At 53.3% G+C, this 27,828-nt stretch overlaps 1 protein-coding gene across 1 annotated transcript in view; it reads right to left on the bottom strand.

The window, feature by feature from the left end:
- LOC140412916 (putative transmembrane protein 244) overlaps positions 1–27,828 on the bottom strand; it is a 108,393-nt gene that overhangs the window by 54,490 nt on the left and 26,075 nt on the right. The window contains exon 2 of the mRNA XM_072500864.1: positions 1,963–2,048. Within this exon, the coding sequence (XP_072356965.1) occupies positions 1,963–2,048 (86 nt within the window). The remainder of the gene's footprint in view (positions 1–1,962; positions 2,049–27,828) is intronic.

Genomic DNA, 27,828 nt, shown 5'->3' with positions numbered 1-27,828 from the left:
AAAGTCCTTTTTTAGGAACCTGGGGAATCCAATAGGATAATCTTGGTGTTTCTGTGGGTGGGGAAAGCCACGTGGGTGAAGAGGGATTTTTGGTGAGGGGGGGGGGGGGGGGGGGGGGGTGATAGGCGTTGCTAAATTTGATGAATTATTATTGGGCAATGAACATCACAATGGTGAGGAAAAAGCCAGTAAAGGAGCAGTCAGTGTGGAGGCGGGTGGAGGCGGCAACATGTAGGGGGACGAGTTTGAGGGCACTGTTGTTGGCGCCCCTTCTGTTCTCACCGGTCCAGTACTCCGTGAGCCAAGTGGTGGTTTCAGAATTGTGAGTGTGGAGCCAGCGCAGGCAACATTTCAGATTAGACGGCTTGTTGTTTTGGGCGTCGATATGTGATAATCATTGGTTTGCGCCGACAGGGCTGGGTGCGAGGTACCGGGCGTGGCGGCAGGTGGGGATAGAGTACTTTAGGGACTTGTTTATAGGGGTAAAGTTTGCAGGGCTGGAGGAAACATATGAGTTGCCAAAGGGAATGTTTTCAGTTACCTGCAGGTGAGGAATTTTGTGAGGAGAGAGATGCTGTCCTTCGTGGGGCTGCTACCTCTGGTGTTGGAGGACAATATTGGGGAGGGGAGGGTGTCGGATATCTACAGTCAGTTGATGGAGAGGGACGGCATTCCAGTAAGCATAAATGGGAGGAAGAGTTGGGTGGGGAGGTGTGGGCCGTGACATGGAAGGAGGCCCTGCGGAGGGTGAACGCGTCCTCCTCGTGTGCGGGGTTAAGCATCATCCAGTTTAAGGTGGGGCATAGGGCCCACATGATGGTTGCGAGGATGAACTGGTTCTTTGCAGGGGTGGGTGATAGGTGTGGGCCGTGTGTGGGAGACCCGCGAATCACGTCCACATGTTCTGAGCATGCCCAAGGCTGCGGGGAATCTGGCAGGGGTTCTCAGATGTCATGTCCGAGATTCTGGGTGTGGGGGTGGCTCCGAGTCTGCAGGTGGATCCAATATTCAGTGTGTCAGAACATCCAGGACTCCAGGTGGGAGGGAGGCCGTCGTACTGGCTTTTGCCTCCCTGACAGATGGATCTTGTTGTGCTGGCGGGACTTGGAGCCGCCAAAAGCAGGGTTGTGGGTGAGTGACCTGGCAGAATTCCTGCGTTTGGAGAAGGTCAAGTTTGCCTTGCGGAGGTCAGAGGAGGGGTTCACCCGGAGGTGGAAACCATTCATTGATTTCTTCAAGGTGAATTGAGGGTTCAGTGGGGTTGGGGTGGGCAAAGGAGGATATAAGGGGAAAATTAAGAAGGCGTGGTGTGTTGGGGTGTTGGTATCGTAGGAAGTTGGGGGCTTGTGGTTTCTGTTCATGTTGATGTTCTGGTCTTCTGATATTTTCATGTATATATGTAAAATGCCTTGAATAAAAATATTCAATAAAAATAAAAAACACAGATGTGACCATTTAGACTGTTTAAGAGCAAATTGGGTTCTAGTGATCTGTAAAGATGCGTTGGTTGAAAAAAAACATCTATACCCCAGGGAATTGCCTGCAATCAAAACAATGTTCTGTTAACCATCTCTCTGATTTGTTGATTTGATTTCATGTCACATGTACCGAAGTACAGTGAAAAGTATTTTTCTGCGGCCGAGGGAACGTACACAGTACATACATAGTGGACAAAAAAGAATAATCAACAGAGAACACTGACAAATGGTACATCGACAAGCAGTGATTGGTTACAGTGCGGAACAAGTGGCCAAATAAAGCAAACAAGTAAACAAGCAAATGGTCAAAAGCAATGATTACCTCGCCTTTTACGACACCTTAATTACAGCTTCAGTAGACACACTGCCTGTACGTATTTTAAACCAGGGATTTTAACAACATTATTGCATCAAATATGAAATATAAGATATATCAATTTCTACATTAATCATATTTCAGGAGAAATGTCCCTGTACATCTTACCTGAATGCACCAAAGCAGATGCTCGCAATCATGTAGTACAGTGTGTAGAATATCAACAGACATTGCAGCAAATTTAAGAGGACAGTCTGAAAAAAAAAGTCAATCCAGATTGAATAGATTTTATATGATTTATCTGGTATTCAGCTGTGTGACACAATGTTAATCTAAACCACTGTCAGGGAACTGGGTGAAATTACGCTTTACGCCGTGCCCAACGTTGCTCATCATTGAAGCCAGCAGAAATTAAGCAAAGTTGTGGCAAAAATTTACAAAATACTGGTTTGGCCTCAACTGGAGTAATATGTCCCAATTGTGGATGTCCAAATGTCACAGCACAGTTTGGAAAAATGTGAAGTCATTGGGGAGAGTGGAGCAAAGGTGTACGAGAATGGCTGCAGGGATAAGGAATGCTTAGAATCTGGAACACTGCCTGTGAGCGTCATGGAGGTAGGGTCAATCCGTCACTTTCAAAATGGAATTGAGAATTTATCTGAAGAGAAAAAAAAAATCAGGGTGACAAAGAAAGGGCGGTGGATGGGGACGAGCTGAGTTGCCTTTTTAAAAATAAATTTACAGTACCCAATTATTTTTTTTTCCAATTAAGCAGCAATTTATTGTAGCCAATTCATCTACCCTGCACGTCTTTTTGGGTTGTGGGGGTGAAACCTACGCAGACACGGAGAGAATGTGCAAACTCAACACAGTGACCCAGGGCCCGGGTCGAACCCGGGTCCTCAGCGCCGTAGACCCTCCCCCGACTGTGACGGCGCTGGACCGAATCCTCAGCCGCCACACTGAGTTCCCGACGGGTGAGACCACATGTGTCCCACCTCGTCGGGAAATTGGCCAGTCGGGGACGGAGCATCGCGGGGCGGGCCTCAGCCAAAGTACAGAGGCCGTGGATGAGTACGCCACTTTTCAGGGGGTGGAGCATCTTGAAAGTGGCGCTGCCCCCCGATTTCACCGTCATCGGAGATTCTCCGCCCTGTCGCCGAATGTGATTTCGCCGTCGGGGATCGGAGAATCCAGCCCACAGTCTCCAAATCGGAGAATCCAGCCCAATGTCGCTGTGGCCAGCATGGCACGGACACATTGGAGGTGGCCCAGTCCAAGAGGGAGATGGCACAGTCACTGGCTGATGTGGCACAAACCCAGAAGGTGGTGGCACAGTCACAGCCTCCAAGACTGACAGTGCCAGGTGGAGGGGGGGCTTCAGGGAATAGCTTCACTTCGTCCCATAGAGTAGCCTGGGGGCCATCGGGCACCCCGAGGGTGGAGGAGGTGATAGGGCCCGCGACGGTGACTCTCGCAGGGGAGGTGCCGAAACACCTCAGACTCCGCCCCTCCCTCCTGTCCCTGGCACATGTGGTGGGCAGCGGGCAGAACAGGGCGGCACCACGCCACCCGGGACACCCAAGAAGCAGCCGGGCCCATCCAGGCCGGGTCTCCCAGAAGACTCCTGCCAACGGGGACCCAGGTCGCAGGGCAAGTATCACAGCAGACCACCTCCACTCCTGCTGTACTATCTGGGGTACCACCTAGATGTAGCGTTAGGGCCTGTAACGCCAGGAAGTTAGACACCAGTTAAGTTAGCACCGGTGCAGGGCACAGATTAGTTATAGGGGCTAGGGCACAAACCTGTGTATATTCGTTCACATTAAGCACCTGTTGTCACCGTAACAACCTGCCTCAGTGCTCTGTCAGATGGGTGTCAGGGATGGGCTGGCCTGGGCTGGCGGGGGTGGAGGGGGGGAAGCAAATTTGCCTGACCCTCTGGCTCCCCACCTTCCTCCCGCTCACCCCCGACCTTCCCCACCACCATCACCCCAGAGATCCGATGGGACCATGTGATGGGATGGTCAGCTTGCATGCAGAGGTCATCCAGGTGGATGGTGAAAGAGTCAGACATTGTCATACATTGTGGAGCACAGAGCTCATTGCAGAGCGGGTCGTCATCATCCTCCATCCCGTGGACCAGAACTGCTGTTACTGCCAACCCAGGGCCCGCACCCCGTACTGCGGCAGGTATCTATCACGGAGGGGGTTTCAGTTGGGGGTGGGAGGGGAGTTAGGGGGTTGTGGGGTGGGATGCGGTGTCTGTGCCCGTGGTCAGTTACCCGCCCCCCTAATTCGGTGAACCTGGAGGCAATCAGATCCCATGCGCATTGGTCCTGGTGCATACGGGGCCTCGTGCAGCGCCTCCTTGGCACCTCCTCCTCCTCGGTCTGTTGTCCGGCCGCCCCTCCAACCTGGGTGGCTGTCACCTGTCCCTCTTGGGCACGCTCCGCTGCTGCCCATTCTGCCACTGTCCGCTCTGCTACTGTAGATTCCTCCTCTTCCTTGAGCAGCGCCAGCTCGTACAGCCGCAGGGCATCCCCCAGGGCTGCGGCAAATAGTAGGAAGGCCACCATTGCTGGTTGAATTCCAATATCCACTGCCTGCAGGGCGTGAAAGGCCGGCATGTTAGTATGGCACGTACCCCCGTTGCCAACCATGTCCACTGAGCTAAATGGTGGCCCCAGTTGGCAGCAGGGGCTCTGTCCCCACATGTCCTTCCCTCACCCCGGTCCCTGGCCCCATCGGTGGCCGGCACCGTGGGGGCCTCTGGCCCTTCCACCAGACCCTGATGCCAGGTGTTCCATTGGCTGGCACTACACTCGCCAGGGACTACTGTGGGTGTTGCCCTGGGTGAGCCGTCGCTGGGAGGTGACCGGGTGCTGGGGCGGGAGGGGGCAGGGGAGTGTCGCGGAGTGTGGGGTGGGGGGGCACCCATATGATCGGTGTCACTCTGCCGAACAAGGCACCAAGGTGGGTGGTCAGTGAGTACGCAGCAAGATGGCCACCGTAATGGCTGTCCGTGCCTGGACACCACCCCAATCCCTTGAGGGGTCACCTTGGCCACTCGGCCTGTTCCCCCCGTCACCTCCTGTCACCCCCCTCCCCTGGCCTTGGCAGGGACCCCCACCCAAGCCAGCTTGGCCCAGCACCCAGCAGTCGCTCTTCTCCATGTCCTTCCTCCTCTCTCTCTCTCCCTCAGCAGCCACCACACCGGTTTCACGATTTTTGAAAGCAGAAGTGAACCGGTCCATCGGGAACTCGGCCTATCAGAGGAGGAGAACCGCGGAGGCCCCGGAGAATACAGGGTCACGCCTGCTAATGATATGCAAACGGTGTTTACTGTATGTGCGTTACGGAACGCATTGGCGCTGCTGTCAAGGTGATGGAGAATTGAAATTTGGCGTCAAATCGGCGCCAGCCACGATTATGGCATCGGATACTATTCTCCGCCCAATCGCATTTCGGGATTTTGACATCAGCAAACGGACAATCCCGCTCAGGGGCTTTGATATCCCTCAAAAATGAAGATATTCCTATAACTGATAATAAAGGAAATGTGTAAGCTTATGGGAATCAAACAGAAATTCCACATCCCTTGCGACCATCAAAGCTAAGGGATGGTGAAAAGCTTGAATAGAACATTAAAGAATTCCTTGGCAAAGGCAATCTAGGAGACTTGAAGCGACTGGGCACAAGTCTTGCCCAGAATCATGATGCGTCTCTGGGCTACCCCAAATAGGACTACCGGGTTTACCACATTTGAGTTAATGATGGGTAGGGCCATACAAGTATCCGAGGGAATCATACAAAAGAGTGGAGATAGAGAACATAGAGTGCAGAAGGAGGCCATTCGGCCCATCGAGTCTGCACCGACCCACTGAAGCCCTCACTTCCACTCTATCCCGGTAACCCAATAACCCCTCCTAACATTTTTTGGACACTAAGGGCAATTTAGCATGGCCAATCCACCTAACATGCACATCTTTGGACTGTGGGAGGAAACCGGAGCACCCGGAGGAAACCCCCGCAGACACAGGGAGAACATCGCATAGACAGTGACCCAGCAGAGAATCAAACCTGGGACCCTGGCACTGTGAAGCCACAGAGCTAGCCACTTGTGCTACCGTGCTGCCCGCATATAATGGACTTTAAGGGAAAGGTGAAAGAATTTGTGAGAGATATGGGTGAACAACTGCACAAATTAAAGCGAGAGGTAAGGGACAGGCAGGATATTACAGATATGGAAACAGAAAAATCCGATGAACAGTAGAAAACCCGATATGTGGAGACAGGTGATATGTGTGCACTTATTGATATAAAAACTTTATACGGAAACCAAGAAATCTAATGGTAACCCGGTGACAGGAGCCAATATTAATATCATTCCAGATATCTTCTTATCTTGAGCAAGTTGACTGTGGCGTGGGAGACACCAATGGTACGCGTGGACCACAATATTTGCCTTCATCCTGGACAGTACATCCAGCTTCGGAAAGGGGGAGTTAGGAATGGATAAAGAAGCCAAACATCTGGATTACTGACCAAGTAAACCACCCAAACACATCAAAATAAAGTTATGGGGGGGGGGGGCGCTTCCGGTGACGGCGGGCAGGAGGCAGCCGGATATAGAAATTTTGGGGTTTTAACGCCCGGTCTCAGGGCAACGGAGGCTGAAAAAGCTGTAAGAAGGCGCAGGGAGGAGAAATGTCCAAGCTTGGGGAAAAAACGGCCGTGAAAAAGGGGGTTAATGAAAGTCTGCCGGTGAGTGGAAAAGTCAGCGCAGGAACTGTAAGGAAAGCGGAGGCTGGAGCACTAGGGGAGGCCGCATCGCACACAGCACAAGAAATGACCAAAGTAATGGTTGTGGAACTTGAAAAACAGTACACAAAGCACATGGAAGCGATGAAGAAGGAGATGGGGGTGGTACTGAAAGTGCTGGTGGAGGAGGCGATTGCCCCGGTGAGGGCGGTGGTATCAAGCGCAGCGGCAGAGGTGAGGGAGCAAGGTGAGACACTGAAGGAAGTGGAAGAGGTATTATCGCAGCACAGTGATCAACTCACCTCGATGGGGAAGGAGTTGTGGAAGGTGACAGAGACCAACAAGGGTCTGCGAGCCAAAATGGAAGACCTGGAAAACAGATCCAGGCGACAGAATCTGAGGACCGTGGGTCTGCCCGAAGGGGTGGAAGGCCCGAGGCCGACGGAGTATTTTGCCACGATGCTGGCGGAGCTATTGGGAGAGGGGGACGATCCTTCTCTATACGTACTGGATCAGGCTCATCGGTCATGGAAGCCTATACCAAAGGCAAGTGAGCCGCCAAGAGTAGTAACTGTGTGTTTCAGTAGGTACAGTGTAAAGGAGAAGGTCCTGTGCTGGGCAAAGCAGAAGCGGGTGGTGCAGTGGGCTGGAGCTGGTGTACGCATATACCAGGACTTTACGGTGGAGCTGGCGAGGAGGCGGGCTGCCTTCAGCCGGGTGAAGAAGGCGCTGTACATCAGTAAGGTGCAGTGCGGCATAGTATATCCAGCTAAGTTGAGGGTGACCTACAAATCCAAGGACTTTTATTTTGGGATGGCGGAAGCGACGGAGGAGTTTGCGAAGTCAGAAGGACTGTGGCCGAATTGAGAAATGGGACTGAGAGTGGGTCGTGTACCGATGTAGCCTCATGTAACTTCAGTTTTTCACTGCGTGTTGGTGTATGTACTAAATGAGTCGATGCTGTATATTTGGACAAGGGAAGAGTTGGGACTTTCATTTGCAATGATGGTTCTTTGGGGCTTGGGTGTGTATGCTGGTGTTGTGTGCTAAAGGGGATTTCTTGGTTTTCCTGGGACCGGGCAAGGGGGAAGGAGACCCGGACGGGGGCCTCCACGCTGGCCGGTTTAAGCCGGCCAGTGAACGGGAGTGAGGTAGGGGGAGGGGATGCGGCCATCGGAGTCTGGTAGAACAGATTTAGGTGAGTCTAGTCGGGGTGAAAAGTTGGGGGAAGGAACCAAGGTTGGGGGGAGCAGTTTACAAGAGGATGTGGAGGGGAGGAGTCTGGGAGGGGTATGGGGGGGGGGGGGGGGTGTCTACAATTCATGGGTGTTATTCACGGTACTCTTTCGGGGTCTGGATGGCTTTGAATATTAGGGGGGTGTTGGGGGTGGGGGGTGGACTATATGTGTCAACGGTGACCAGTGGTGATTCCTGATTCCTTTTTCTTTTTTTCCTCCTTGGGAGGTTCAGTTTTATTTGATGCTTATATTGTCAGGCAGGCCGTTAGCCGTTATTTGGGTGGGGGGGGGAGAAAGGGATCATTGTTGTTGATAGGGGGATTGACTTTGTATTCGTTACCGTTTACTGTTTGTTGGTGGGGTGTAAATTCTGAAGAAAATGTGAAAATGGAGAATAAAAATATTTTTCAAAAAGAAAATAAAGTTTAGGGGTTACACTATAAATGTGCACAAAGTCTAAACGAAGGGTATTGGGACCCCATTTGTAATGAGGAGATAAGTCTGGTAGCCCACGACAACCAGTTAGATTGACTCAACCTCCATGTTTCCATGAGGTGTGCGTGTAATCCCAGTAGGGATCAAGCACCCCAGGTACGGATTCTCCCTGATGGATCCCGGCACCAGAGTCACCTGTCCTTGCCAATTAATGTGGATGCTCATGGGGGAATCACACTAACGAGGATCTATGATAACATAAGTTAGGGTTATGATAACATAGGGGCCCATATGGTATGGCTGTCTTCCAAATGATACAGGTGAAATAATCATGGAATAAATATTATAGCTGGATGGACCAATCTACCATCCTTCATTTGGGAACTGGATCTTGATGGTCAATATTGCCAAGAATTTTGTAAATATGTGATCGATAGACATGGTTGTTATGATGCCCAATGTTATAATTTGATTACTTGTGGTTATCAAAGACCGACTCATTTCCCTGACATGACAACCATTTCCCAGATGGGAATAATTAGGAGAGGGAAGGGTTACCCCTATTACATGATGTGGTCATGGTGCTTCTGGAAGTGACATATAACATAACCTGTCTAGTAACAATATTACAAGGACAATGTTTAAGCCACTCAAGTTCAATCAGATGGGCTAGACATTGGTTAGAGTAGCTTATCAGAGGTTATAAAACTCAATCATCCCTGGAACCAGGAGGTTAGAAAGCAAAGAAGGAGCCTCATAGGGGATACAGGAGGACTCTTCAGAAGTACTAACTCGACACTGAACTCAGCCCAAATTTATGAGGCAAATAACAATGCGTCCTGGGTGGCGGATGAAACAACCGAAGGATTGCGGTACACGGAACAGAGTACGCACTGACAGCATCAAAGTACAGGGGGAGGACTGATGAAAGTCCTGAATAATACTAATCAGGGATTAGATAAAACCGATGATGCACAGAGCCAGGGAAGGGCATGTGATGTGCTGAGCCGAGATTTGATTGAGGGAATAAAAGCAGATTGAGAAGACATTAGATTTGGAATGATAGCTAGGCACGCATTTGAGTCAATATATAACTTGAGCCTCATAAATCACGTCAGGAACGAAGAGAGTTGGTGGTCACTCAATCCAGAAAGGTGAAGCAGATTGGGCTATTAAGTTCCAAATGATGATTCCACAAGACCATCACCCGGGAAACTCCTTTAACAGCAGCTATTAATTTGCGTCTTTAGGAATATAAAAGGATGGGTGGATTTATCAAGTGGCATCCCATGGGTACCTTACTTATCGCAATGACTATTTGGATGAGCACTATGTCCAAAAACTATATTGTGTGTACCTGAAGCACTTTAAAATTCTTGACAAACATTAGTCAAAGCTGTCCAGATGTCACCAACACAATAGTGTTTTATGACAGGCGCAACTGAGATGATTTCTGGGGGGCCGAAATTGCCAGTTTCTGTATGCCAGTGACCTCACTTGGGCAGATTTCCTTTTTATAAAAATGTATTTCATTACAAACATGTATCAAAACAGGTTACAGCACCCTGGGAAACATACTTCTCAACAATCAACTGTACAGTCTGTACAATTTTTCCCCCTTTTTCACCCCCCCCCCCCCCACCCTCCCCCCCCCCCCTCCCCTCCCTGTGAAGAACAGTTCCTCAAACATCCCGCACCTTTCCTCAAACCCCTCTGCAGAGCCCCTCAACTCATATTTTATCTTCTCCAACCACAGGAAGTCGTACAGGTCACCCAACCAAGCCGCTACCCTCGGTGGCGATGCCGACCGCCACTCCAGCAGAATTCACCGCCGTCCAATCAGAGAGGCGAAGGCCACGGCATTGGCCTTCCTCCTCTCCATGAGCTCCGGCTTCTCTGAAACCCAAAATATTGCCACCTCCTCCTCCACTATCCTGGCTAAGACTGCGAACACTCCTGCCCAGAATCTTCCCAATTTTTCGCAACCCCAAAACTTGTGCGCATGATTCGCTGGCCCCCGCCCACACCTCTCATACTCATCTGCTACCCTCTGGAAGAACCCACTCATTCTCGCCCGAGTCATATACACCCTGTGCACCACCTTAAACTGTACCCGGCTCATCCTTGCACAGGAGGATGTCCCGTTTACCCTTCGCAGTGCCTCACTCCATTCTCCCTAATTGATCTCCCCTTCCAACTCCGCTTCCCATTTCACCTTGATCTTCACCACCCGCTCGCCTCCCTGCACCCCCAGCCACTTGTATATATCCCCAATTCTTCCCTTCCACATAGTTCCACATCAGGAAGCAGCAGTCGCACCAGGTGTAGCCTGGCAACCTAGGGAACACCCTTCAGATCTTCCGCGCAAAGTCCCTAACCTGCAGATACCTGAACTCACTCCCCCTTCGCAGCTCTACCCTCCCCCTTAGCTCCTCTAGACTGGTGAACCCTTCCTCCAAATACAGATCCCTCACCTTGGCCAGCGCCACTTCCCTCCACCTCCTGTATGCACTATCCATCCCCCCCCCCCGGCTCAAACCCATGATTCTCGCACAGCGGCGTTAACACTGAAATCCCTTCCACTCTAAAATGCCTCAACTGATTCCATATCTTCACCGTGGACTGCACCACCAGGCTCCTTGAATACCTACTCGGAGCCATTGGCAACCCAGCCACATCACGATAGCCCTCAAATTGGACCCCTTACAAGATTCCTGCTCCATCCTAACCCACTCCACCCCTTCTCCTTCCCACCACCACCGCACCTTGTCCACATCCGCCGCCCAATAATAATGAAGCAAGTTCGTCAACACCAACCCCGCCCCCTGCTGCCTCTGCCGCAGGGTCCTCCCCACCCTTGGCACCTTCCCTGCGCATACAAAGTCCGAAATGATCGTGTCCCATTTTGGTAAAAAAGCCTTTGGTATAAAGATTGGGAGAGCCTGAAAAATAAACAAGAACCTCAGCAGAATATTCATTTTCACCACTTGGATCCTCCCCGCCATGTTAAGTGCAGTGTATCACACCTCTTAAGATCCTCCCTGGCTTCCTCCACCAGCTTCATTCCACTTATGGAGCCCTATCCATTCCCTCACTACCTGAATATCCAAATACCTAAACCTATCCCTCGCTACCGTAAATGACATCACCCTAAATTTGCCCACCATCCCAACTCATTCACTGGGAATACCTCGCTTTTCCCTTCATTCAGTTTATACCCTGAGAACCCTCCAAACATCCCCAGCAGGCCCATAATCCTTCACATACTCTCCAGCGGATCCAAAACATACAGCAAAAGTTCATCGGCATAGAGCAACACCCAATGCTCCCTCTGTCCCCGCATAATCCCCTGCCATGCCGCCGACTCCGAGAGCCATCGCCAACAGCTCTATGGCCAGCGCAAACAGTAACGTCGACAGCGGGCATGCCTGCCTTGTACCCCTTTGTAAGTCAAAGCACTGCAAACTCATATTATTCGTCCTCACACTCGCCCTTGGTGCCACATACAGCAACCGCACCCATGCCACAAATCTCGGCCCAAATCCAAACTTTCCTAAAACCTCAAACAAGTACCGCCACTCTACACAATCAAATGCCTTCTCCGCGTCCATGGATACCATCACCTCCGGTACCAGAACCTTCGACGGATTCATCACTACTTTCAACAGCCATCTTATATTACTTGCGAGCAGCCTGCCCTTCATGAAGCCTGTTTGATCTTCTGCAACCACTTCTGCAACAATCCTCCATCCTCCCGCCAACAACTTAGCCAATACATCCTTGTTCAATAGTGATATGGGCCTATACATCCCACATTCCACTGGGTCCTTCACCTTTTTCGGGATTAGATTGATTACTGCCTGTGTCATCGCCTCCAGCAGTTCCCCCTTCTCCAACTCTTCATTAAACACCCCCAACAAATGTGGTGCCAGGTCCGTCGCAAATTCCTTATAAAATTCCGGCGGATACCCATCCGGCCCTGGGCCTTCCCCGACTTCATACCCCTGATCCAGCACCTCCCTCAGATCCAGGGACTCCTCGAACACCTGCCTCTTTGCTTCCTCCACCTAGGAAATTTCCAGCTCGTCCAGAAACTGCCCCCTGTCCCCCTCCTCTCCCCCCGGGACCGCCTCATACAGTCCCTGGTAGTATTCCCTAAACGTCTCATTTATCTTCTCCGGCTCCGACACCACATCTCCAACCTCAGTCCGCATCCGTAATATTTCACTCGACGCGGCCTGCCAGCACGCAGCTCGCCTTCTCCCCATACTAAGATTGCACCCCTCTTGCCCATGCGGTTGCCCTAACGCCCTCCCTGTTGTCAACCTGTCAAACTGCCCCTGCAGCGGTTTCCTCCTCGCCAATCCCTCCGCGGTGGGCACCCTCGAATACTCCATGTCCACCTCCACTATCTCGCTCACTAGACGGTCATGTTCCTCCCTCCTTTCCCTATCTGCACGAGTCTTAAACAAAATAATTTCCCCCCGGACCATTGCCTTCAGTGCTTCCTAAAAAATTGCAGCTGACACCTCCCCATTCTGATTCAACTCCACATACTCCTTAATCACCTCCCGCACCTTATCACAGAAACCTCCACCTGCCAACAGCCCCAAGTCAAACCTCCACCCGGCCTTTGCTCTCGTCCCGATCTAAAACAAATCTCCAGCCAGTGGGAGCATTGGTCTGAGATAACTATCCCGCATACTCTGCCCTCTTCACCCCAACCAAAATCCCCCGGCTCACTACAAAGTAATCAATCCTCGAATACACCTTCCAGACGTGTGAAAAGAAGGAATACTCCCTTCCCCCTGGGTTCTGCCATGGATCCACCATACCCATCCTCTCCATAAACCTGCCCAGCTCTCTTGCCATTCGTATCCTACCCATCGACCTGGGGCTTGACGTATCCACCCTCGGCTCTAGGACATAGTTAAAATCCCCTCCCATGATCACCTGGTGAGTGGCCAAATCCGGGATTGCTGCCAGCAACCCTCTCATAAAACATCATCCCAATTTGGGGTATACATATTTACCAACACCTCCGGCCCCCTTCCAATACCCCACTCACAATCACATATATCCCACCCGGATCCCTCACCTCCTTCGCACTCACAAATCCCATTTTTTGCTCATTGAAATCGCCATTCCCCTCGATTTCGAATCAAACCCCGAGTAAAAAACCTGCCCGACCCATCCCTTCCTTAACCTAACCTGGTCCTTCACACGGAGGTGCGTCTCCTGCAGAAAGACCACCCCCGCTTTCAAGCTCCTGAGGTGCGCGACCACCCGCGATCTTTTAACCTGGACGCTCCATGTTACCAGCCTTACCAGAGGCTTACATCTCAAATCCCCTCTCCGTCCGTCACCTTCCCCACGTAACCCCCACCCCCTTAATTCCACCCTATACATAGCCCACCCCAGATGGCCCCCTTCTCCACCCATGACCATGTCATTTCTCACCCCCGCCACTTCACAACAACCTCCTCTCCCCCCACCCCCTCCACCCCAGCCACCCCTCACGGCCTTCTCCCACACCACCTCACTTCCGGTCACCAGCATCACCTGCTGCCGTGACAGCCCCTGCCCAAAGGCACCTCCCAATGACCTTCCCCCACTCCTCAGCTCAAGGAAGAAGGCTCCCTGCTGACCTTAGCCTGAATCCCAGGCCACCTCCTCCAAAAGCAAACAAACACGTGCCAAACACAGCCCCATAAAACAGGAGGGGGGAGGGGAACATCCATCTCCACATGAACATTTCACCCCTTACAATTCCAACAGTAATCAATAAACCCAAAAAAGGATTCCCTCCAAACAGGAGGGAACGGAAATCCCCCAATCCCTACCCCCACTTTGAACATGTTCCCAACCATTACGCAGTGCCAGCATCCCGGTTCCCAAGCATTATCCACTCAGTTCTCCCCGCCCCCCGTTTATGCTCCTTAATGTAGTCTTCGGCCGCTTCCTGGGGTCTCGAAATAATACTCCCAGTCACCCATAATTTTGCCGGGTAGAGCATCCCAAACCTGATCTGCCGCTGGTACATCACTGCCTTGGCCTTGTTGAACCCTGCCTGCTGCTTCACCAACTCGGCTCCGATGTCCTGGTAAATTCGGACCTTGTTCCCTTCCCACTCAAAGGTACATTTCTCCCTGGCCCAACCCAAAATCTTCTCTTTCTCCAAAAATTTGGGGAGTCTCACGATCACCGCCCGCGACGGCTCCCCAGCTCTAGGCTTCTGCCTCAGGGACCTATGCACTCGGTCCACTTCAGGGGCCTTATCTTGCACCCCTTCCGCCACCAGCATCTTTGAGACGTACCTCGTGGCACTCACAACTTCCACTCCTCCCTCAGGCAGGCCCACTATTCGCAGGTTCTGCCTTCTCGAGGTATTTTCCTGTTCTTTCACCTTTGCCATCAACGTTTTACACAGGTCCCCTCGGAGCCCCACCTCCGCCTCCAGAGCCACCACACGATCGCTGTGGTCCGAGATCACTCCCTCGATCTCCCGAATCTGTGAACACTGCACCTCCAAACACTTCTCCACTCATTCCATCGATCACTTCAGAGGTGCCACAGCTCCTTCGATGGCCTTCGAGCGATCCTCCTGCATTTCCTTCCTCTGCTGGCGGAATTCCTCCTTAATAAAAGCCATCAACTCGTCCAGCTGGTGCCTTCCACCTTGCACCAGCCCTTCCCCCTCAGCCATCCTTACACTGGCTGATGCAGGGCAGGTTTACTCCGACTCTTTGCCAGGTCTCTCACCGTCTTCTTCTGGGTTTGGTAACCAGTGGACATAACGTTCCGGAGAAACTACTCCTCCAACCTTCACCTACGCCTTTTCATTAAAATTCTACCCTTTATCGGGTAAAAAGAGCTCTTTCCTGTGCCTTCAAGGAGGAGCTGCCCTGTGTGCGACCAGTCACACCATGGCCGCCCCCGGACGTCCCCTCACTTGGGGAGATTTCCATACGCCAGGTCAAACTACAGAATATGTATTCAGCCCCTGGTGGAATGATACTGAATTTACAGATAAATCCCCAGGCAAGATAGCACAGATGGCCATGCAACAGGCCACAGAAATAGCACACCAATACGTACGAGAATCAGAGGAGCAAATCACCAGTGGACATATCCAAGTGGACTTAGATATTCAATGATCAACCAAATTAACAAAGACAGCTTACTCAACTGTACATCGGTTAATAAATTGGCATGAAATACTCCGGATACTATTTACTATCTTCAGCGTAAGAGGCTCATGATGGAGAATCATTTTGTGTTGTGATCAACGAAGGGTCTTAAGAGAATATCAAATGGCATTCCATAAGACCGTAAGTCATAGGAGCAGAATTAGGCCACTCAGCCCATCAAGTCTGCTCCGCCATTCAATCATGGCCAATAAGTTTCTCATCCCCATTCTCCTGCCTTCTCCCCATAACCCCTGATCCTCTTATTAATCAAGAACCTACCTATTTCTGTCTGAAAGACACTCAGTGACTTGGTCTCCGCAGCCTTGTGTGGAAATGAGTTCCACAGATTCACTACCCTCTGGCTGAATGAATTTCTCCTCATCTCAGTTTTAAACGATCGTCCCTTCCGCCTGAGGCCGTGTCGTTACCTTTATTCAATTATACACCGCGATTCAGTTTCTCCCTCTCAAACTGCAGGATAAATTCTGTGGTCACTGCCCCCTGTCACAAGCTGCTCCAGATAAACTATTTGTTCATTCTTGGCTTTTTTGATTTTTAGTGTGCACGGATGGCGAGGTCTTTGTATTTGCAGTGATTAGAGAATATACGGCTTTGTAAATGAATAAAACTGTTTATTAATTAACTAAAACACTATTAGAACATAGGAGCAGGAGGAAGCCTTTTGGCCCTTCGAGCCTGCTCCGCCATTCATCACGATCATGCTTTCTACCCATAGTCTTTGATCCCATTCTCTCCAAGTGCTATATCTAGCCGCCTCTTGAATATATTCAATTTTTAGCATCAACTACTTCCAGTGGCAATGAATTCCACAGGCTCACCACTCTTTAGGTGAAGAAATGTCTCATCTCTGTCCGAAATGGTTTACCCTGAATATTCAGATTGATACCCCTGGTTCTGGACACACCCACCATCGGGAACATCTTCCCTGCATCTACCCTGTCTAGTCCTGTTAGAATTCTATAAGTCTCTATGAGATCCCCAGTCATTCTTCTGAACACCAGCGAGAACAATCCTAACCGAGTCAATCTCTCCTCATATGACCGTCCCGCCATCCCTGGATCGCTGCACTCTCTCGAGATCAAGAACATCCTTCCTCAAAGCAGGAAACCAAAACTGCGCACAATATTCCAGGTGTGGCCTCACCAAGGTCCTGTATAATTGCAGCAACACATCCCTGCCTTCTGTACTCGAAACCTCTCGTAATGAAGGCCAACATACCATTCGCCTTCTTTACCGCCTGCTGCACCTGCATGCTTACCTTCAGCGACTGGAGCACAAGGACACCCAGGTCCCGCTGCACACTTCCCTCTCCCAATTTACAACCATTCAGGTAGTAATCTACCTTCCTGTTTTTGCTTCCTAAGTGAATAACTTCACACTTATCCAAATTATACTGCATTTTCCATTGATTTGCCCACTCACCCAACCTGTCCTGATCATGCTGTACGATCTCTGCATCCTCGTCACAGTTCACTCTCCCACCCAACTTGGTATCATCTGCCAACTTTGAGATGTCACATTTTGTTCCCTCATCCAAATTATTAAAAATGTTGTGAATAGCTGGGGTCCCAGCACCAATTCCTGTGGCACCCCCTAGTTACTGCCTGCCAATTTGAAAAGGACCCATTAATTCCAACTCTTTGTTTCCTCTTTGCCAACCAGTTTTCATGAGCAAGAGCAGCATAGGGCGTCGTGAATAGTGTTCTTACAGGGAACAGATCAGTCCGAGGGGGAGTCGTTGAGGAATCTTGTAGCTGTGGGGGAGAAGTTGTTCCTATGTCTGGATGTGCGGGTCTTCAGACTTCTGTATCTTCTGCCTGATGGAAGGGTCTGGAACAAGGCAAAGCCTGGGTGGGAGGGGTCTCTAATAATGCTGTCTGCCTTCCTGAGGCAGCGGGAGGTGTAGACAGAATCAATGGGAGGGTGGCAAGCTTGTGTGATGCGTTGGGCTGAGTTCACCACACTCTGCCTGCCAGTTGTGGGGGATGACAGACATGGGGAGCTGGAAGCACCAAGAGAACTGGGAAAGGTCACAAAGAGTATCAGTCTACATAAAATTTGCACTGGTTCCTGCCCCGCACCTACAGGAGAATGTTCGCAGACTCACCAGTGAGGGGCACTTTGCCTCCAACGCTAACTCAGACCACCATATTGCTTATACCCAAAAAAGATAAAGACCCGATGGGTTGTGGATCGTACAGACCCATTTCGTTGCTCAACGTAGACGCGAAAAGACTCGCAGAAGTCCTTCCCCAGAGACTGGAGTAATGCATACCAGAGGTGATCGCAGAGGACCAGACGGGCTTTGTCAAGGGTAGACAGCTAACTGCGAACATCAGACGGCTGCTGAATGTGGTACTGACCCCATCTGGGTCAGAGGTGATCGTCTCCCTGGACACAGAAAAGGCCTTCGAAGGTACTGGAGCCATTTGGGCTAGAGACAAGGTTCACCTCATGGGTGAAACTCCTTACAACGCCCCCAAAGCGAGCGTCCAGACCAACACCACCAGCTCTGAATACCTCCAGCTGCACAGAGGCACTAGGCAAGGATGCCCACTGTCCCTGCTCCTGTTCGTCCTGGCAATTGAGCCCCTGGCAATTGCCCTGTGAGGCACGAGAGGTTGGAAGGGTATCCGAAGAGGAGGCAGAGAGCACAGAGTCTCCCTCTATGCGGATGATCTGCTCCTCTACATCGCGGACCGGCAGAACGGCTTGAAGGAAATCATGAAGCTCCTGGAAGAGTTTGGGGCCTTCTCAGGCTACAAACTAAACCTGGGCAAAAGTGAGGTCTTCCTAGTGAACCCGAACAGGGGAGGGACAGAGCTGGAAGGTCTCCCATTTAATATAGCCTGAGACGTATTCGGCTATCTGGGGATCCAGGCAGCCCACGATTGGACACGGATTCACAAGTGGAATCTGACCAGTCAGGTGGAGGAAGTTAAAAAAGACCTCCAGAGATGGGATGCACTCCCACCTTTCCTGGCGGAGAGGGTGGAGACGATCAAAATGACTGTACTGCCCAGGTTCCCCTTCCTGGTTAGATCCATACCGATCTTCATCCCCAAGGCATTTTTCCAAAGAATAGACAAAATAATTATGACGTTTGAATTGTGGTGGGGGGGAACATTACAGAGGAGAAGAAACATGGGTGGCCTGGTCCTTCCGAATTTTCAATGCTACCACGGGGCAGCCACAGCCGAGAGAGTGAGGGAATGGGTAAGGGAATCAAACATGGAATGGGTGAGGATAGAAGAGTCCTTCTGCACGGGAATGACCCTCCGGGCCCTCACAACGACAGCACTCCCATCCCAGCCGGCAAAACATGCATCCAGCCCAGTGGTGTTAGCAACACTAAGAACCTGGAACCAGATGAGACAACACTTCGGTTTCACCAAAGTGTCCACCATAGCCCCCACCCATGGCAACCACACCTTCCCGCTAGCCTTGCTAGACGCCAACTTTAGGAGGTGGATACAGGACAGGAGGACGCTAGTGATCAGGGCCTTTTGCACGGGGGACAGACTTGCAACCTGAGAAGAGCTGAGGGAGAGACTGGAACTACCAAACAGACAAGAACTCCGACATTTACAAGTCAAAAACTTTCTCCGCAAGGCGACGACAGGGTACCCTAGGGCCCCGAGAGACACAACGGTGGAGGAGCTACTGGACGTGGACAGTATGGAAAAAGGGAACTGCGGGGACATATATGGACGACTTTTGGAAAAGACGTGTTCACCACTGGAAGGAACAAGGGAGAAATGGGAGGAAGAATTAGGGACGGAAGTGGGATGGGGACTCTGGAGCAAAGCACTGAGCAGGGCCAACTCCAACTCCTCCTGCGCAAGGCTCAGCCTCAGGCAACTTTAAGTGGTGCACAGAGCACACCTAACCAGAACCCGAATGAGCAGGTTCTTCCCGGAGGTGGAGGACAAGTGTGAATGGTGCCAGAGGGGCCCGCCAACCACGCCCACATGCTCTGAACGTGCTCCAGGCTTTTTGGGTTCTGGACAGCCTTCTTCGAGGCGATAGCCAAGGTTGTGGGGGTGAGGGTGGAGCCGTGCCCGAGAGTGGTAATCTTCAGGGTCTCGGACCAGCCAGAACTTCATACGGGGAAGAGGGTCGACACCCTTACCTTTGCTTCCCTAATCACCTGCCGGAGAATCCTGCTTGGCCGGCGATCAGCAGCACCACCCACAGCTGCAGATTGACTGACAGACCTATCGGAATTTTTCCATCTGGAGAAGATGAAATACAGCATCCGAGGGTCAGACGAGGGCTTCCACAAAGCGTGGGGGCCATTCATCAGCCTGTTCCAAAACCTGTTCGAAGCCAACAGCGGATAGAACGGGTGGGGAGGGGGGGCTGGCTCGGTAGCGCAGTGGTTAGCACTGCTGCCTACGGTGCTAAGGACCCGGGTTCGATCCCGGTCCCAGGTCACTGTCTGTGTGGAGTTTGCACATTCTCCCCGTGTCTGCATGGATTTCACCCCCACAACCCAAAGATGTGCAAGCTAGGTGGATTAGCCACTCTAATTGCCTGTTAATTGGAATAAAATATTTGGGTACTCTAAATTTCAAAAGATAAAAAAGAAAGGGGGGGTGGCGGGGGGACCATGGAAACCATCCGGGCCACAGAAATCAGACAGGAATGAGGGGCGGGGGGGGTGCGGTAACGGGGGGAGAGACCCAAAGAAACGGCAGGATGGAGCCAAGGGAGAGACCGACACGGGGGCCAGAGGCCCCCCCCCCCCCCACAAAGCTATAAGCAAAAAAAAGTCAAACAAGCCATCCAAGGCGGAGGGAAGGGCCTAGGATAGGGCCTGAAAACAGTGGAAAAAGAGCAGGGGGGGAAACAAAGTGGGGGAGGGGAGAAGGGATGCCAAAAAGGAATAGCATGTAAATTGTAAATAATAACCGTTTCAGTCATCTCCTGTACAGTGTAAAAATGTAAACTTCAATAAAAATATTTATTAAAAATCTATTGCAAAATAATAGCACTTCTTTTCAGCGCTGTGAACTAAATTCAGCTTATAAAGCAAGCCTAAAATTGCCATTATAAACAGGAAACAAGATAATCTTTGGTTGTACTTCTATATTACTTTTTAAATGCATAGACCTCCGGCAAATATGTAGGACTATGATCAGGAATACTGAATAAAAGCACATAAGTCAGCAATCTTGCATCCCAAAAGTGTAATTTGTTTTTAGACAGCGAACATTATATCACAGAATTGTTACAGTGCAAAAGGGTGCCAATAGGCCCATTGTGTCTCGCCAGCTCTCCGAATGCGCAATTCACTAAGTTCATCTGCCTTTTCTCGGTAACCCTCCACATTGTTCCTTTTCAACCAACAATCTAAATCCCTTCTGAATGTCTTGATTGAACCTGTTTCCATCACACTCTTAGTGTATTCCAAATCCTAACCACCACTACGTGAACGAGTTTTTCCTCTTGTCCCATTCACTTCTTCTGCCAGTTATTTTAAGTCTGTGTCCTCTCATTCGCGACCCTTTCACAAGTAGGTTTCTCCCTATCTTCTCTGTTCAGATTTTGAATCCCTCTATCAGATCTTCTCTCAGTCTTTTCTCCTCCAGGGAATTATAGTATAGAATTCCGACAGTGCAGAAGAAGGCCATTTGGCCCTTCAAGTCAACACCAACCCTTTGAAATGTGAAGTCATCCACTTTGGGCAGAGAAACCAATGGCAGAGTATTATTTAAATGGTGATAGATTGGGAAATGTTGACTTACAAAGGGACCTGGATGTCCTAGAAGAGTCACTGAAAGCAAGCAGGTGCAGCAAGCAGTTAGGATGGCAAATGGTATATTGCTTTGGAGTACAGGAGCAAGGATGCCTAACTGCAGCTGTGCAGGGCTGTGGTGAGACCATGGGCGCGATTCTCCACACCCGCGCCGGTTGGGAGAATCGCCTGGGTCGCCAAATTTTCCCGCGACGCCGGTCCAACGCCCTCCCGCGATTCTCCCAAGCGGCGAGAATGGCCCCGTCGAGTTCCGCGTGGCGCAGGCCGGAGAATCGCCCGAGACACCCAAAACGGCGATTCTCCGGCACCCCTGCTATTCTCAGGGCCGGATGGGCCGAAGTCCCGACGGCGTGACCCCAGTTTACGCCGTCGCCATTCACACCTGGTTTTTAAAGTCGGCAGCCAGTCGTGCTGGCTGACGCTGAGCAGGGAGGAGGTGAGCGGACTGTTGCGCAGCTCCTGGAGACCGGGTCGGCTTACCCGAGAAGGCTGCAGCCAAAGAAGGGGGGTGGGAGAGTGTGCAGGTGGGAGGGGGGGGATGAGGGAGCGGCGTGCAGGTGGGGGGGGGGGGGGGGGGGGGGTGAGGGAGCAGCTTGCAGGTGGGAGAGGGGTGAGGGAGAGTGTGCAGGTGGGGGGGGGGTGAGGGAGCGGCGTGCAGGTGGGAGAGGGGTGAGGGAGAGTGTGCAGGTGGGAGGGGGGATGAGGGAGCGGCGTGCAGGTGGGGGAGGGGTTGAGGGAGCGGCATGCAGGTGGGACGGGGGTGAGGGAGAGTGTGCAGGTGGGAGGGGGATGAGGGAGAGTGTGCAGGTGGGAGGGGGGATGAAGGAGCGGCGTGCAGGTGGGAGGGGGTTGAGGGAGCGGCGTGCAGGTGGGGCGGGGGTGAGGGAGCGGCGTTCAGGTGGGGAGGGGGATGAGGGAGAGTGTGCAGGTGGGAGGGGGTGAGGGAGCGGCGTGCAGGTGGGAGGGGGGTGAGGGAGAGTGTGGATGGTATCGTCCATCCGCGGATGCCACATGTCAGCCGCCCTGATATGGCAGGACGGTGACGAGGACACGGCTGCAGGTTGTCGTGTGGCTGATGGGCACAGGAGAGTGGCACACTGGTGAGCAGTACGGTGTGAACTGACCGTTGGATGCAGACAGTGACCAGGTGTTAGGCTGGGTGCGTATCTGCAGCGCGACCATCCCACCAGGGCACACAGGGATCCCATGCAACCGGGCTGGCAAGGTGTGGAAGAACCTCCGTGTAACATGTCGTTTCTCTGCCCCCCACCACCCTCCTGCAGGTCACCATGTATGCCAACCAGACAGCGATGTTCACTGCCATGGTTGGAGCAGCAGCTCTGGAATTTGCCATCCGGCAGCGTAGAGTCGGACGGCCCACAGTGGCTGCAGATGCAGCGGTTGCCGGTGCAGCAGAGGGGATGGCCGCGGAGTGACCCGTCGTCGCCGCGCAGGCCGCAGGCACTCAGGACCCGAATGTACAGGGGGATGCCGAGGGGAACGTTGACCGCCAGACGGCGAGGAATGCAAAGGAAGTGCTTGGGGGGGGGGGAGCAGGAGGAGGAGAAGGAGGAGCAGGTGGAGCAGGAGGATCCACTGATGGTGGTGCCAGGGCGCCACAGGCGTCCAGCAAGGCCGTGGATGTACCGTGACAGAATGTCGTTCGAGGCCCTAACGGACATCACATGCAGGAGGAGACTACGGTTCAGCAGGGAGACGGTTGCACATATATGCCAGCTCGTGGCGCACCTCGCACCACGTGGAATGGGAGGAGGACACACGATACCAGTCTCCGTCAAGGTGACGGTGGCCCTAAACTTTTATGCGACCGGTTCCTTCCAGGCACCAAGCGGGGACCTATCCGGCATATCACAGGCATCGGTCCACAGGTGCATCAGGGCCGTCACCGACACCCTGTACGCCATCGCGGACAGGTACATTCAATTTCCTGAGGACCGAGCACAGCAGGAAGCACGGGCACGTGGATTCGCTAAGGTGGCCGGGATACCGATGGTCCAGGGTGTCATCGATGGTGTGCCCGTCCCCATGCGCCCGCCTGCAGACAACAGGGAAGTGTTCATGAACAGAAAGGGCGCATACTCCATGAACATTCAGGTGGTGTGCAACCCCCACATGAAGATCATGCACGTGTGCGCAAAGTACCCCGGGAGTGTGCATGACGCCTACATTCTGGCACAGTCATTCATCCCCGCAATGTTCGATGGATGCCCCCCTTGGCAGAGGGGCTGGTTGCTGGGCGGCAAGGGCTATCCGTTGAGATCATGGCTGCTGACGCCAATACGGAGGCCTCACACCAACGCGGAGAGCCTATACAACGAGGCACATGCAGCAACCAGGGGTGTGGTGGAGCGGGGCTTCGGACTGCTGAAGATGCGCTTCAGATGCCTGGACCGATCAGGAGGGGCCCTGCAGTACCAGCCCGACAGGGTCGGTCGCATAGTTGTGGTCTGCTGTGCGCTGCACAACATTGCCATGCAGAGGGGAGATGAGCTGGTGGAGGAGTCGGAGGGAGGACCCGATGGCACCGGAGCCAACGCAAACGAGGGGGATGGGGAAGAGGAGGATGAGGATGATGGGGCCCATCAGGGTGGGGGGAGGTGCGCAGGACACAGACACTGCCCGGCTGCTCGTTACGCCCAGGAGGCTGCGCGACGGCCCCGCCGCGGACAGCGGGCACGCGACGCGTGGTGGCCGCACGGTTCACGCACTGTGGGGGTGGGATTCGTTGAACACTGCCACTTGCACCGTCACTCCTGTACATGGGCACCACACAGCACCCCCCACCCCCACCCCCCACCCCACACCCCCGCACCGCATTCACGGCACCAATACCACATCACCTTACCACTGCGGCACTACGGGATTGCACAACATTGATGATTGGGTAAGCGGATGTGAACACTGCCATGTTGAATGATGAGGGCCCGCTCTGCGATGAGCTGTGTGCTCAGATTCGCCAGCCGAGGTCTGACTCATGGCTATAGCTGAACCATGCACACCAGCGGTCACAGACTTCGTGACGGATATTTCACCACATGCTCGTGGGGTGGCTGGCGTAGGTGTACCGAGGACAACGGTGTCCGATTATGGGAGGCAGGGGGGGGGGGGGGGGAGGGGGGGGGGGGGGGGGGGGAAGGTCAGCACATCCGGAACAGACCTTGAACTGCTCGTATACCACGACGCCAATCGGGCACCCTCCCGAGCCCCCTGGCACCGGACATAGCACACAGTCTTACAAGTCAAATTCAACAGTGAGTTTATTCGTGTGGTAAACATAGGTGCCCTACCCACTACAACTAGACTGTGCCCTGCACTCGTGCCAACTTCTTACATGCCTAACGTCTTTGCCTTACGGGCCCTACCACTACGTCTAGGTGTGTTCCCAGATGGTACAGCAGGAGTGGAGACGGACTGCTGAGAATCACGCCCTTCGACATGGCTCCCCGTCGGCACACGAATCCTGGCACGGCCCGGCTTCGATGGGCCAGGCTGCTCGGCGGGCGTGCTGGATGGCGTTGTGCCACCCTGACCTGCCCGTTCCCCACCAGATGCGCCAGGGACGGAACGGGGGGAGGCCGAGTGTACCGGGACGTCCCTTGATGTAGCTACCGGGACGGGCCCCAGAACTTCCGCCTCCCTCGGGGAGCCCGGTGCCCCCCGGGCCTCACTGTGGGACGGAGATGCGCTCGGAGACATGCCCCGTCGCACCACCGACACCTGGCGTTGCCAGTCCTGGAGGCCTTCAGCGGTATCGACCACGGTCTGAATGTTCGCCGAGACGGAGCCCAGGGAGTGCCACATTCCTGCCAAGGTCTGTGCGATCTCGACCTGTGAGTGCGCGACGCCATCCATCACGTGCGCCAGGCGGTCAATGCTCTCCGCAACCGACTGCGGGGACAGTGCCATCGCTTGCTGGGACCGGGCCATGGCATGGTGAGGCTCAGCCAGGGCCCCGAGAGCGGCGGCAATGTCCTGTTGGCTCTGTGAGATGGCTGCCTGTGAGAGGGCAGCCCGCTCCTGGGCCATGGATGACGCGTGCACGTTAAGCCCCACGCCTTGCAGAACCTGACCCATGGCCGAAACCCTTTCACCCATTGCCTCCACCGCGGACGCCACCCGTGCGGTGTTGGCCTGGGTGACTGCGATGAACGGCACCACTCCCTGCTCCTGGACGCGGATAGACTCCTCCAGCTGCGTGTGCAAGTCCTGGAAGATGGCCCTCATCCCGTTACTCAGTCCCTGGGTGTCCACATGCATCGGTTGTCCGGGTGGGTCAATTGCATCCAGGAACCCGGGAACCGTCTGGGCGGCAGCTGTTTGCTGGGCCTGGGCTGCCCTCCGACCGTCCAGCCCCTCGGCTGCTCCAAACTCCACCTGCTGTACCGGCTCAGCTGTGGGGTGCGCACCAGACAGTGACCCGGGAGCCTCATCACTTATCTGCCCAACCGAGGTGAGTGTCTCTGCGATGGTGGATGGTGTGGGAGACAGCAGTGCCGCAAGCTCGAGGTCATCGTCCGTCAGGAAGTCTGGTGTGTACTGGTCCCCCTCATGGCCCAGCGCAAGCTCCATGCGGGCCATGTCGTCTTGACCTCCAGGTGGATCCAGCGGGTGTGTGGCCGTGATGTGCGCTTCGACATGAATGTCCACCCTGTGCCCCTCACTATTGTCTGTCTCGGTGGTCTGAGCGTCACGGTCCTGCATCCCAGACTGAGAGGTCTGCCCTCCTGTCCGACCGACTGCCAACTTCTGGGGGCACCCCCATGGCACTTACCCTGGCAGCCCGGGTGAGGTCGTGCAGCTTCTTGCGACACTGCTCCCCCGTCCGGGGGGGTCTGCCCCACAGCACTGACTGCGGTGCCAACCTCACGCCAACTGCGCCTCACCGCACTGGATGGCTGGCGATGCCCACGTCTTGGGCAGAGGGTGTCCCTTCTCCGCTCGACCTCATCCACCAGGGTGTCCAGGTCCGTATCCCGGAACCTCGGTGCGGCTCTTCGGGGCTCAGCCATCTCCTCTCCTCTCCTCCGGGTCCTCTGTGCGCGGATCGTGCCATTTATGACGCAGCGCCGCGTCATTCGGGCGTCGCGCGGTGACGACACGGCCTTCGTGACACGCCCCCCCGAGTTTCTCGCGGCCCCAATCCTAGCCCATTTTCGGTCCCTGAATCGGACGGGATCGGGGCCGTTTCGGCCGTCGTGAACCTCGACGGCGTTCACGACGGCGCGGGCACTTTGGCGCGGGAGTGGAGAATCGCGCCCCACACCTGGAGTACTGTGTGCAGTTTTGGTCTCCTTATCAAAGAAAGGATATACTTGCCATAGAGGGAGTGCAATGAAGGTTCGCCAAACTAATTCATGGGATAGCAGGATTGCTGTCCAAGGAGAGATTGGGTCGACTGGGTCTGCATTCGCTGGAATTTAGAAGAATGAAAGAGGATTTCATTGAAATGTAAAGAATTCTGACAGAGCTGGACAGACTGGATGCAGGATGTTGTTTCCTCTGGCTGGGGGTCTAGAACAGGGGTCACAGTCTCAGGATACAGAGTTTGCCATTTAGGACTGAGATGAGGAGAAACTTCTTCACTCATAATATGGTTGGTGTGGACAAGCAGGTGGGAGAGGGCAGGCCAGTTTTCTTAATTTTGTAAAGGTGGAAAAGAAGGAGGCACATCTTTTGGCGGGTGCCCTTTGTACAGTGGGGGCACCCTCCCAAAACATTAGCCCCTGCCCTTTTATTCCTCCCCACCTGACCTCCAGGACAGGCCCACACAAGCAACTGACCCCATCCCCCTTAGCTGTCTAATCTCTCCCCGTCCAAGTTACCTTAGCTGCCTTCCTCAGGCCTGCTTGCAGAACCAGCAGCACCAACTACTGGGTTCTGGCACTGCTGGTACTGCTAGAGTTGCAGACCAATCTGATTGGTCCGTAGCTCTCGAGGTTGCGCCGTCCTCCCACTAAGGGCCGGAAGTCCCACTCTTGGCCTGTTCAGCCTGCTGCAGCACCTTACACTGCAGGTTGGGCTTCTTCTGTGTATCTGCTGCCAGCTGGCGCTTGCAATGGCAGGGGAGGGATGCCCACCGTTTCCCCTGAAAAATACAGTCCACAGAGCATGATCCAATTAAGAATTGATAAGTTTTTGAAGACGATACAGACCTGTATCCTGTAATTTTTCTAAAGGATCAATTAACATAGGAAGATAGGGTGACTTGATATTTTAATTTAGAATGCTGGGTTGTTTTGTTAATTATTTTAGAATGTCGTGGATTGTCACAGCTGCTGTGGTACAATTTGTCATAGTATCAAAATGTGAGTCGAGTTTTCAGATCAGGGGCGAAATTCTCCCAAAACGGCGCGATGTCCGCCGACTGGCGCCCAAAACGGCGCCAATCAGACGGGCATCACGCCACCCCAAAGGTGCGGAATGCTCCGCATCTTTGGGGGCCGAGCCCCAACATTGAGGGGCTAGGCCGAGGCCGGAGGAACTTCCGCCCCGCCAGCTGGCGGAAACGGCCTTTGTTGCCCCGCCAGCTGGCGCAGAAATGACATCTCGGAGCGGCGCATGCGCGGGAGCGTCAGCGGCCGCTGACATTTTCCCACGCATGCGC

The sequence above is a fragment of the Scyliorhinus torazame genome, chromosome 1 (genome assembly GCF_047496885.1).
Source record: "Scyliorhinus torazame isolate Kashiwa2021f chromosome 1, sScyTor2.1, whole genome shotgun sequence".
Classification (NCBI taxonomy): Eukaryota; Metazoa; Chordata; class Chondrichthyes; order Carcharhiniformes; family Scyliorhinidae; genus Scyliorhinus; species Scyliorhinus torazame.
The sequence above is the reverse complement of the archived record's forward strand: the minus strand, read 5'-3'. Positions and strand labels throughout refer to the sequence as shown.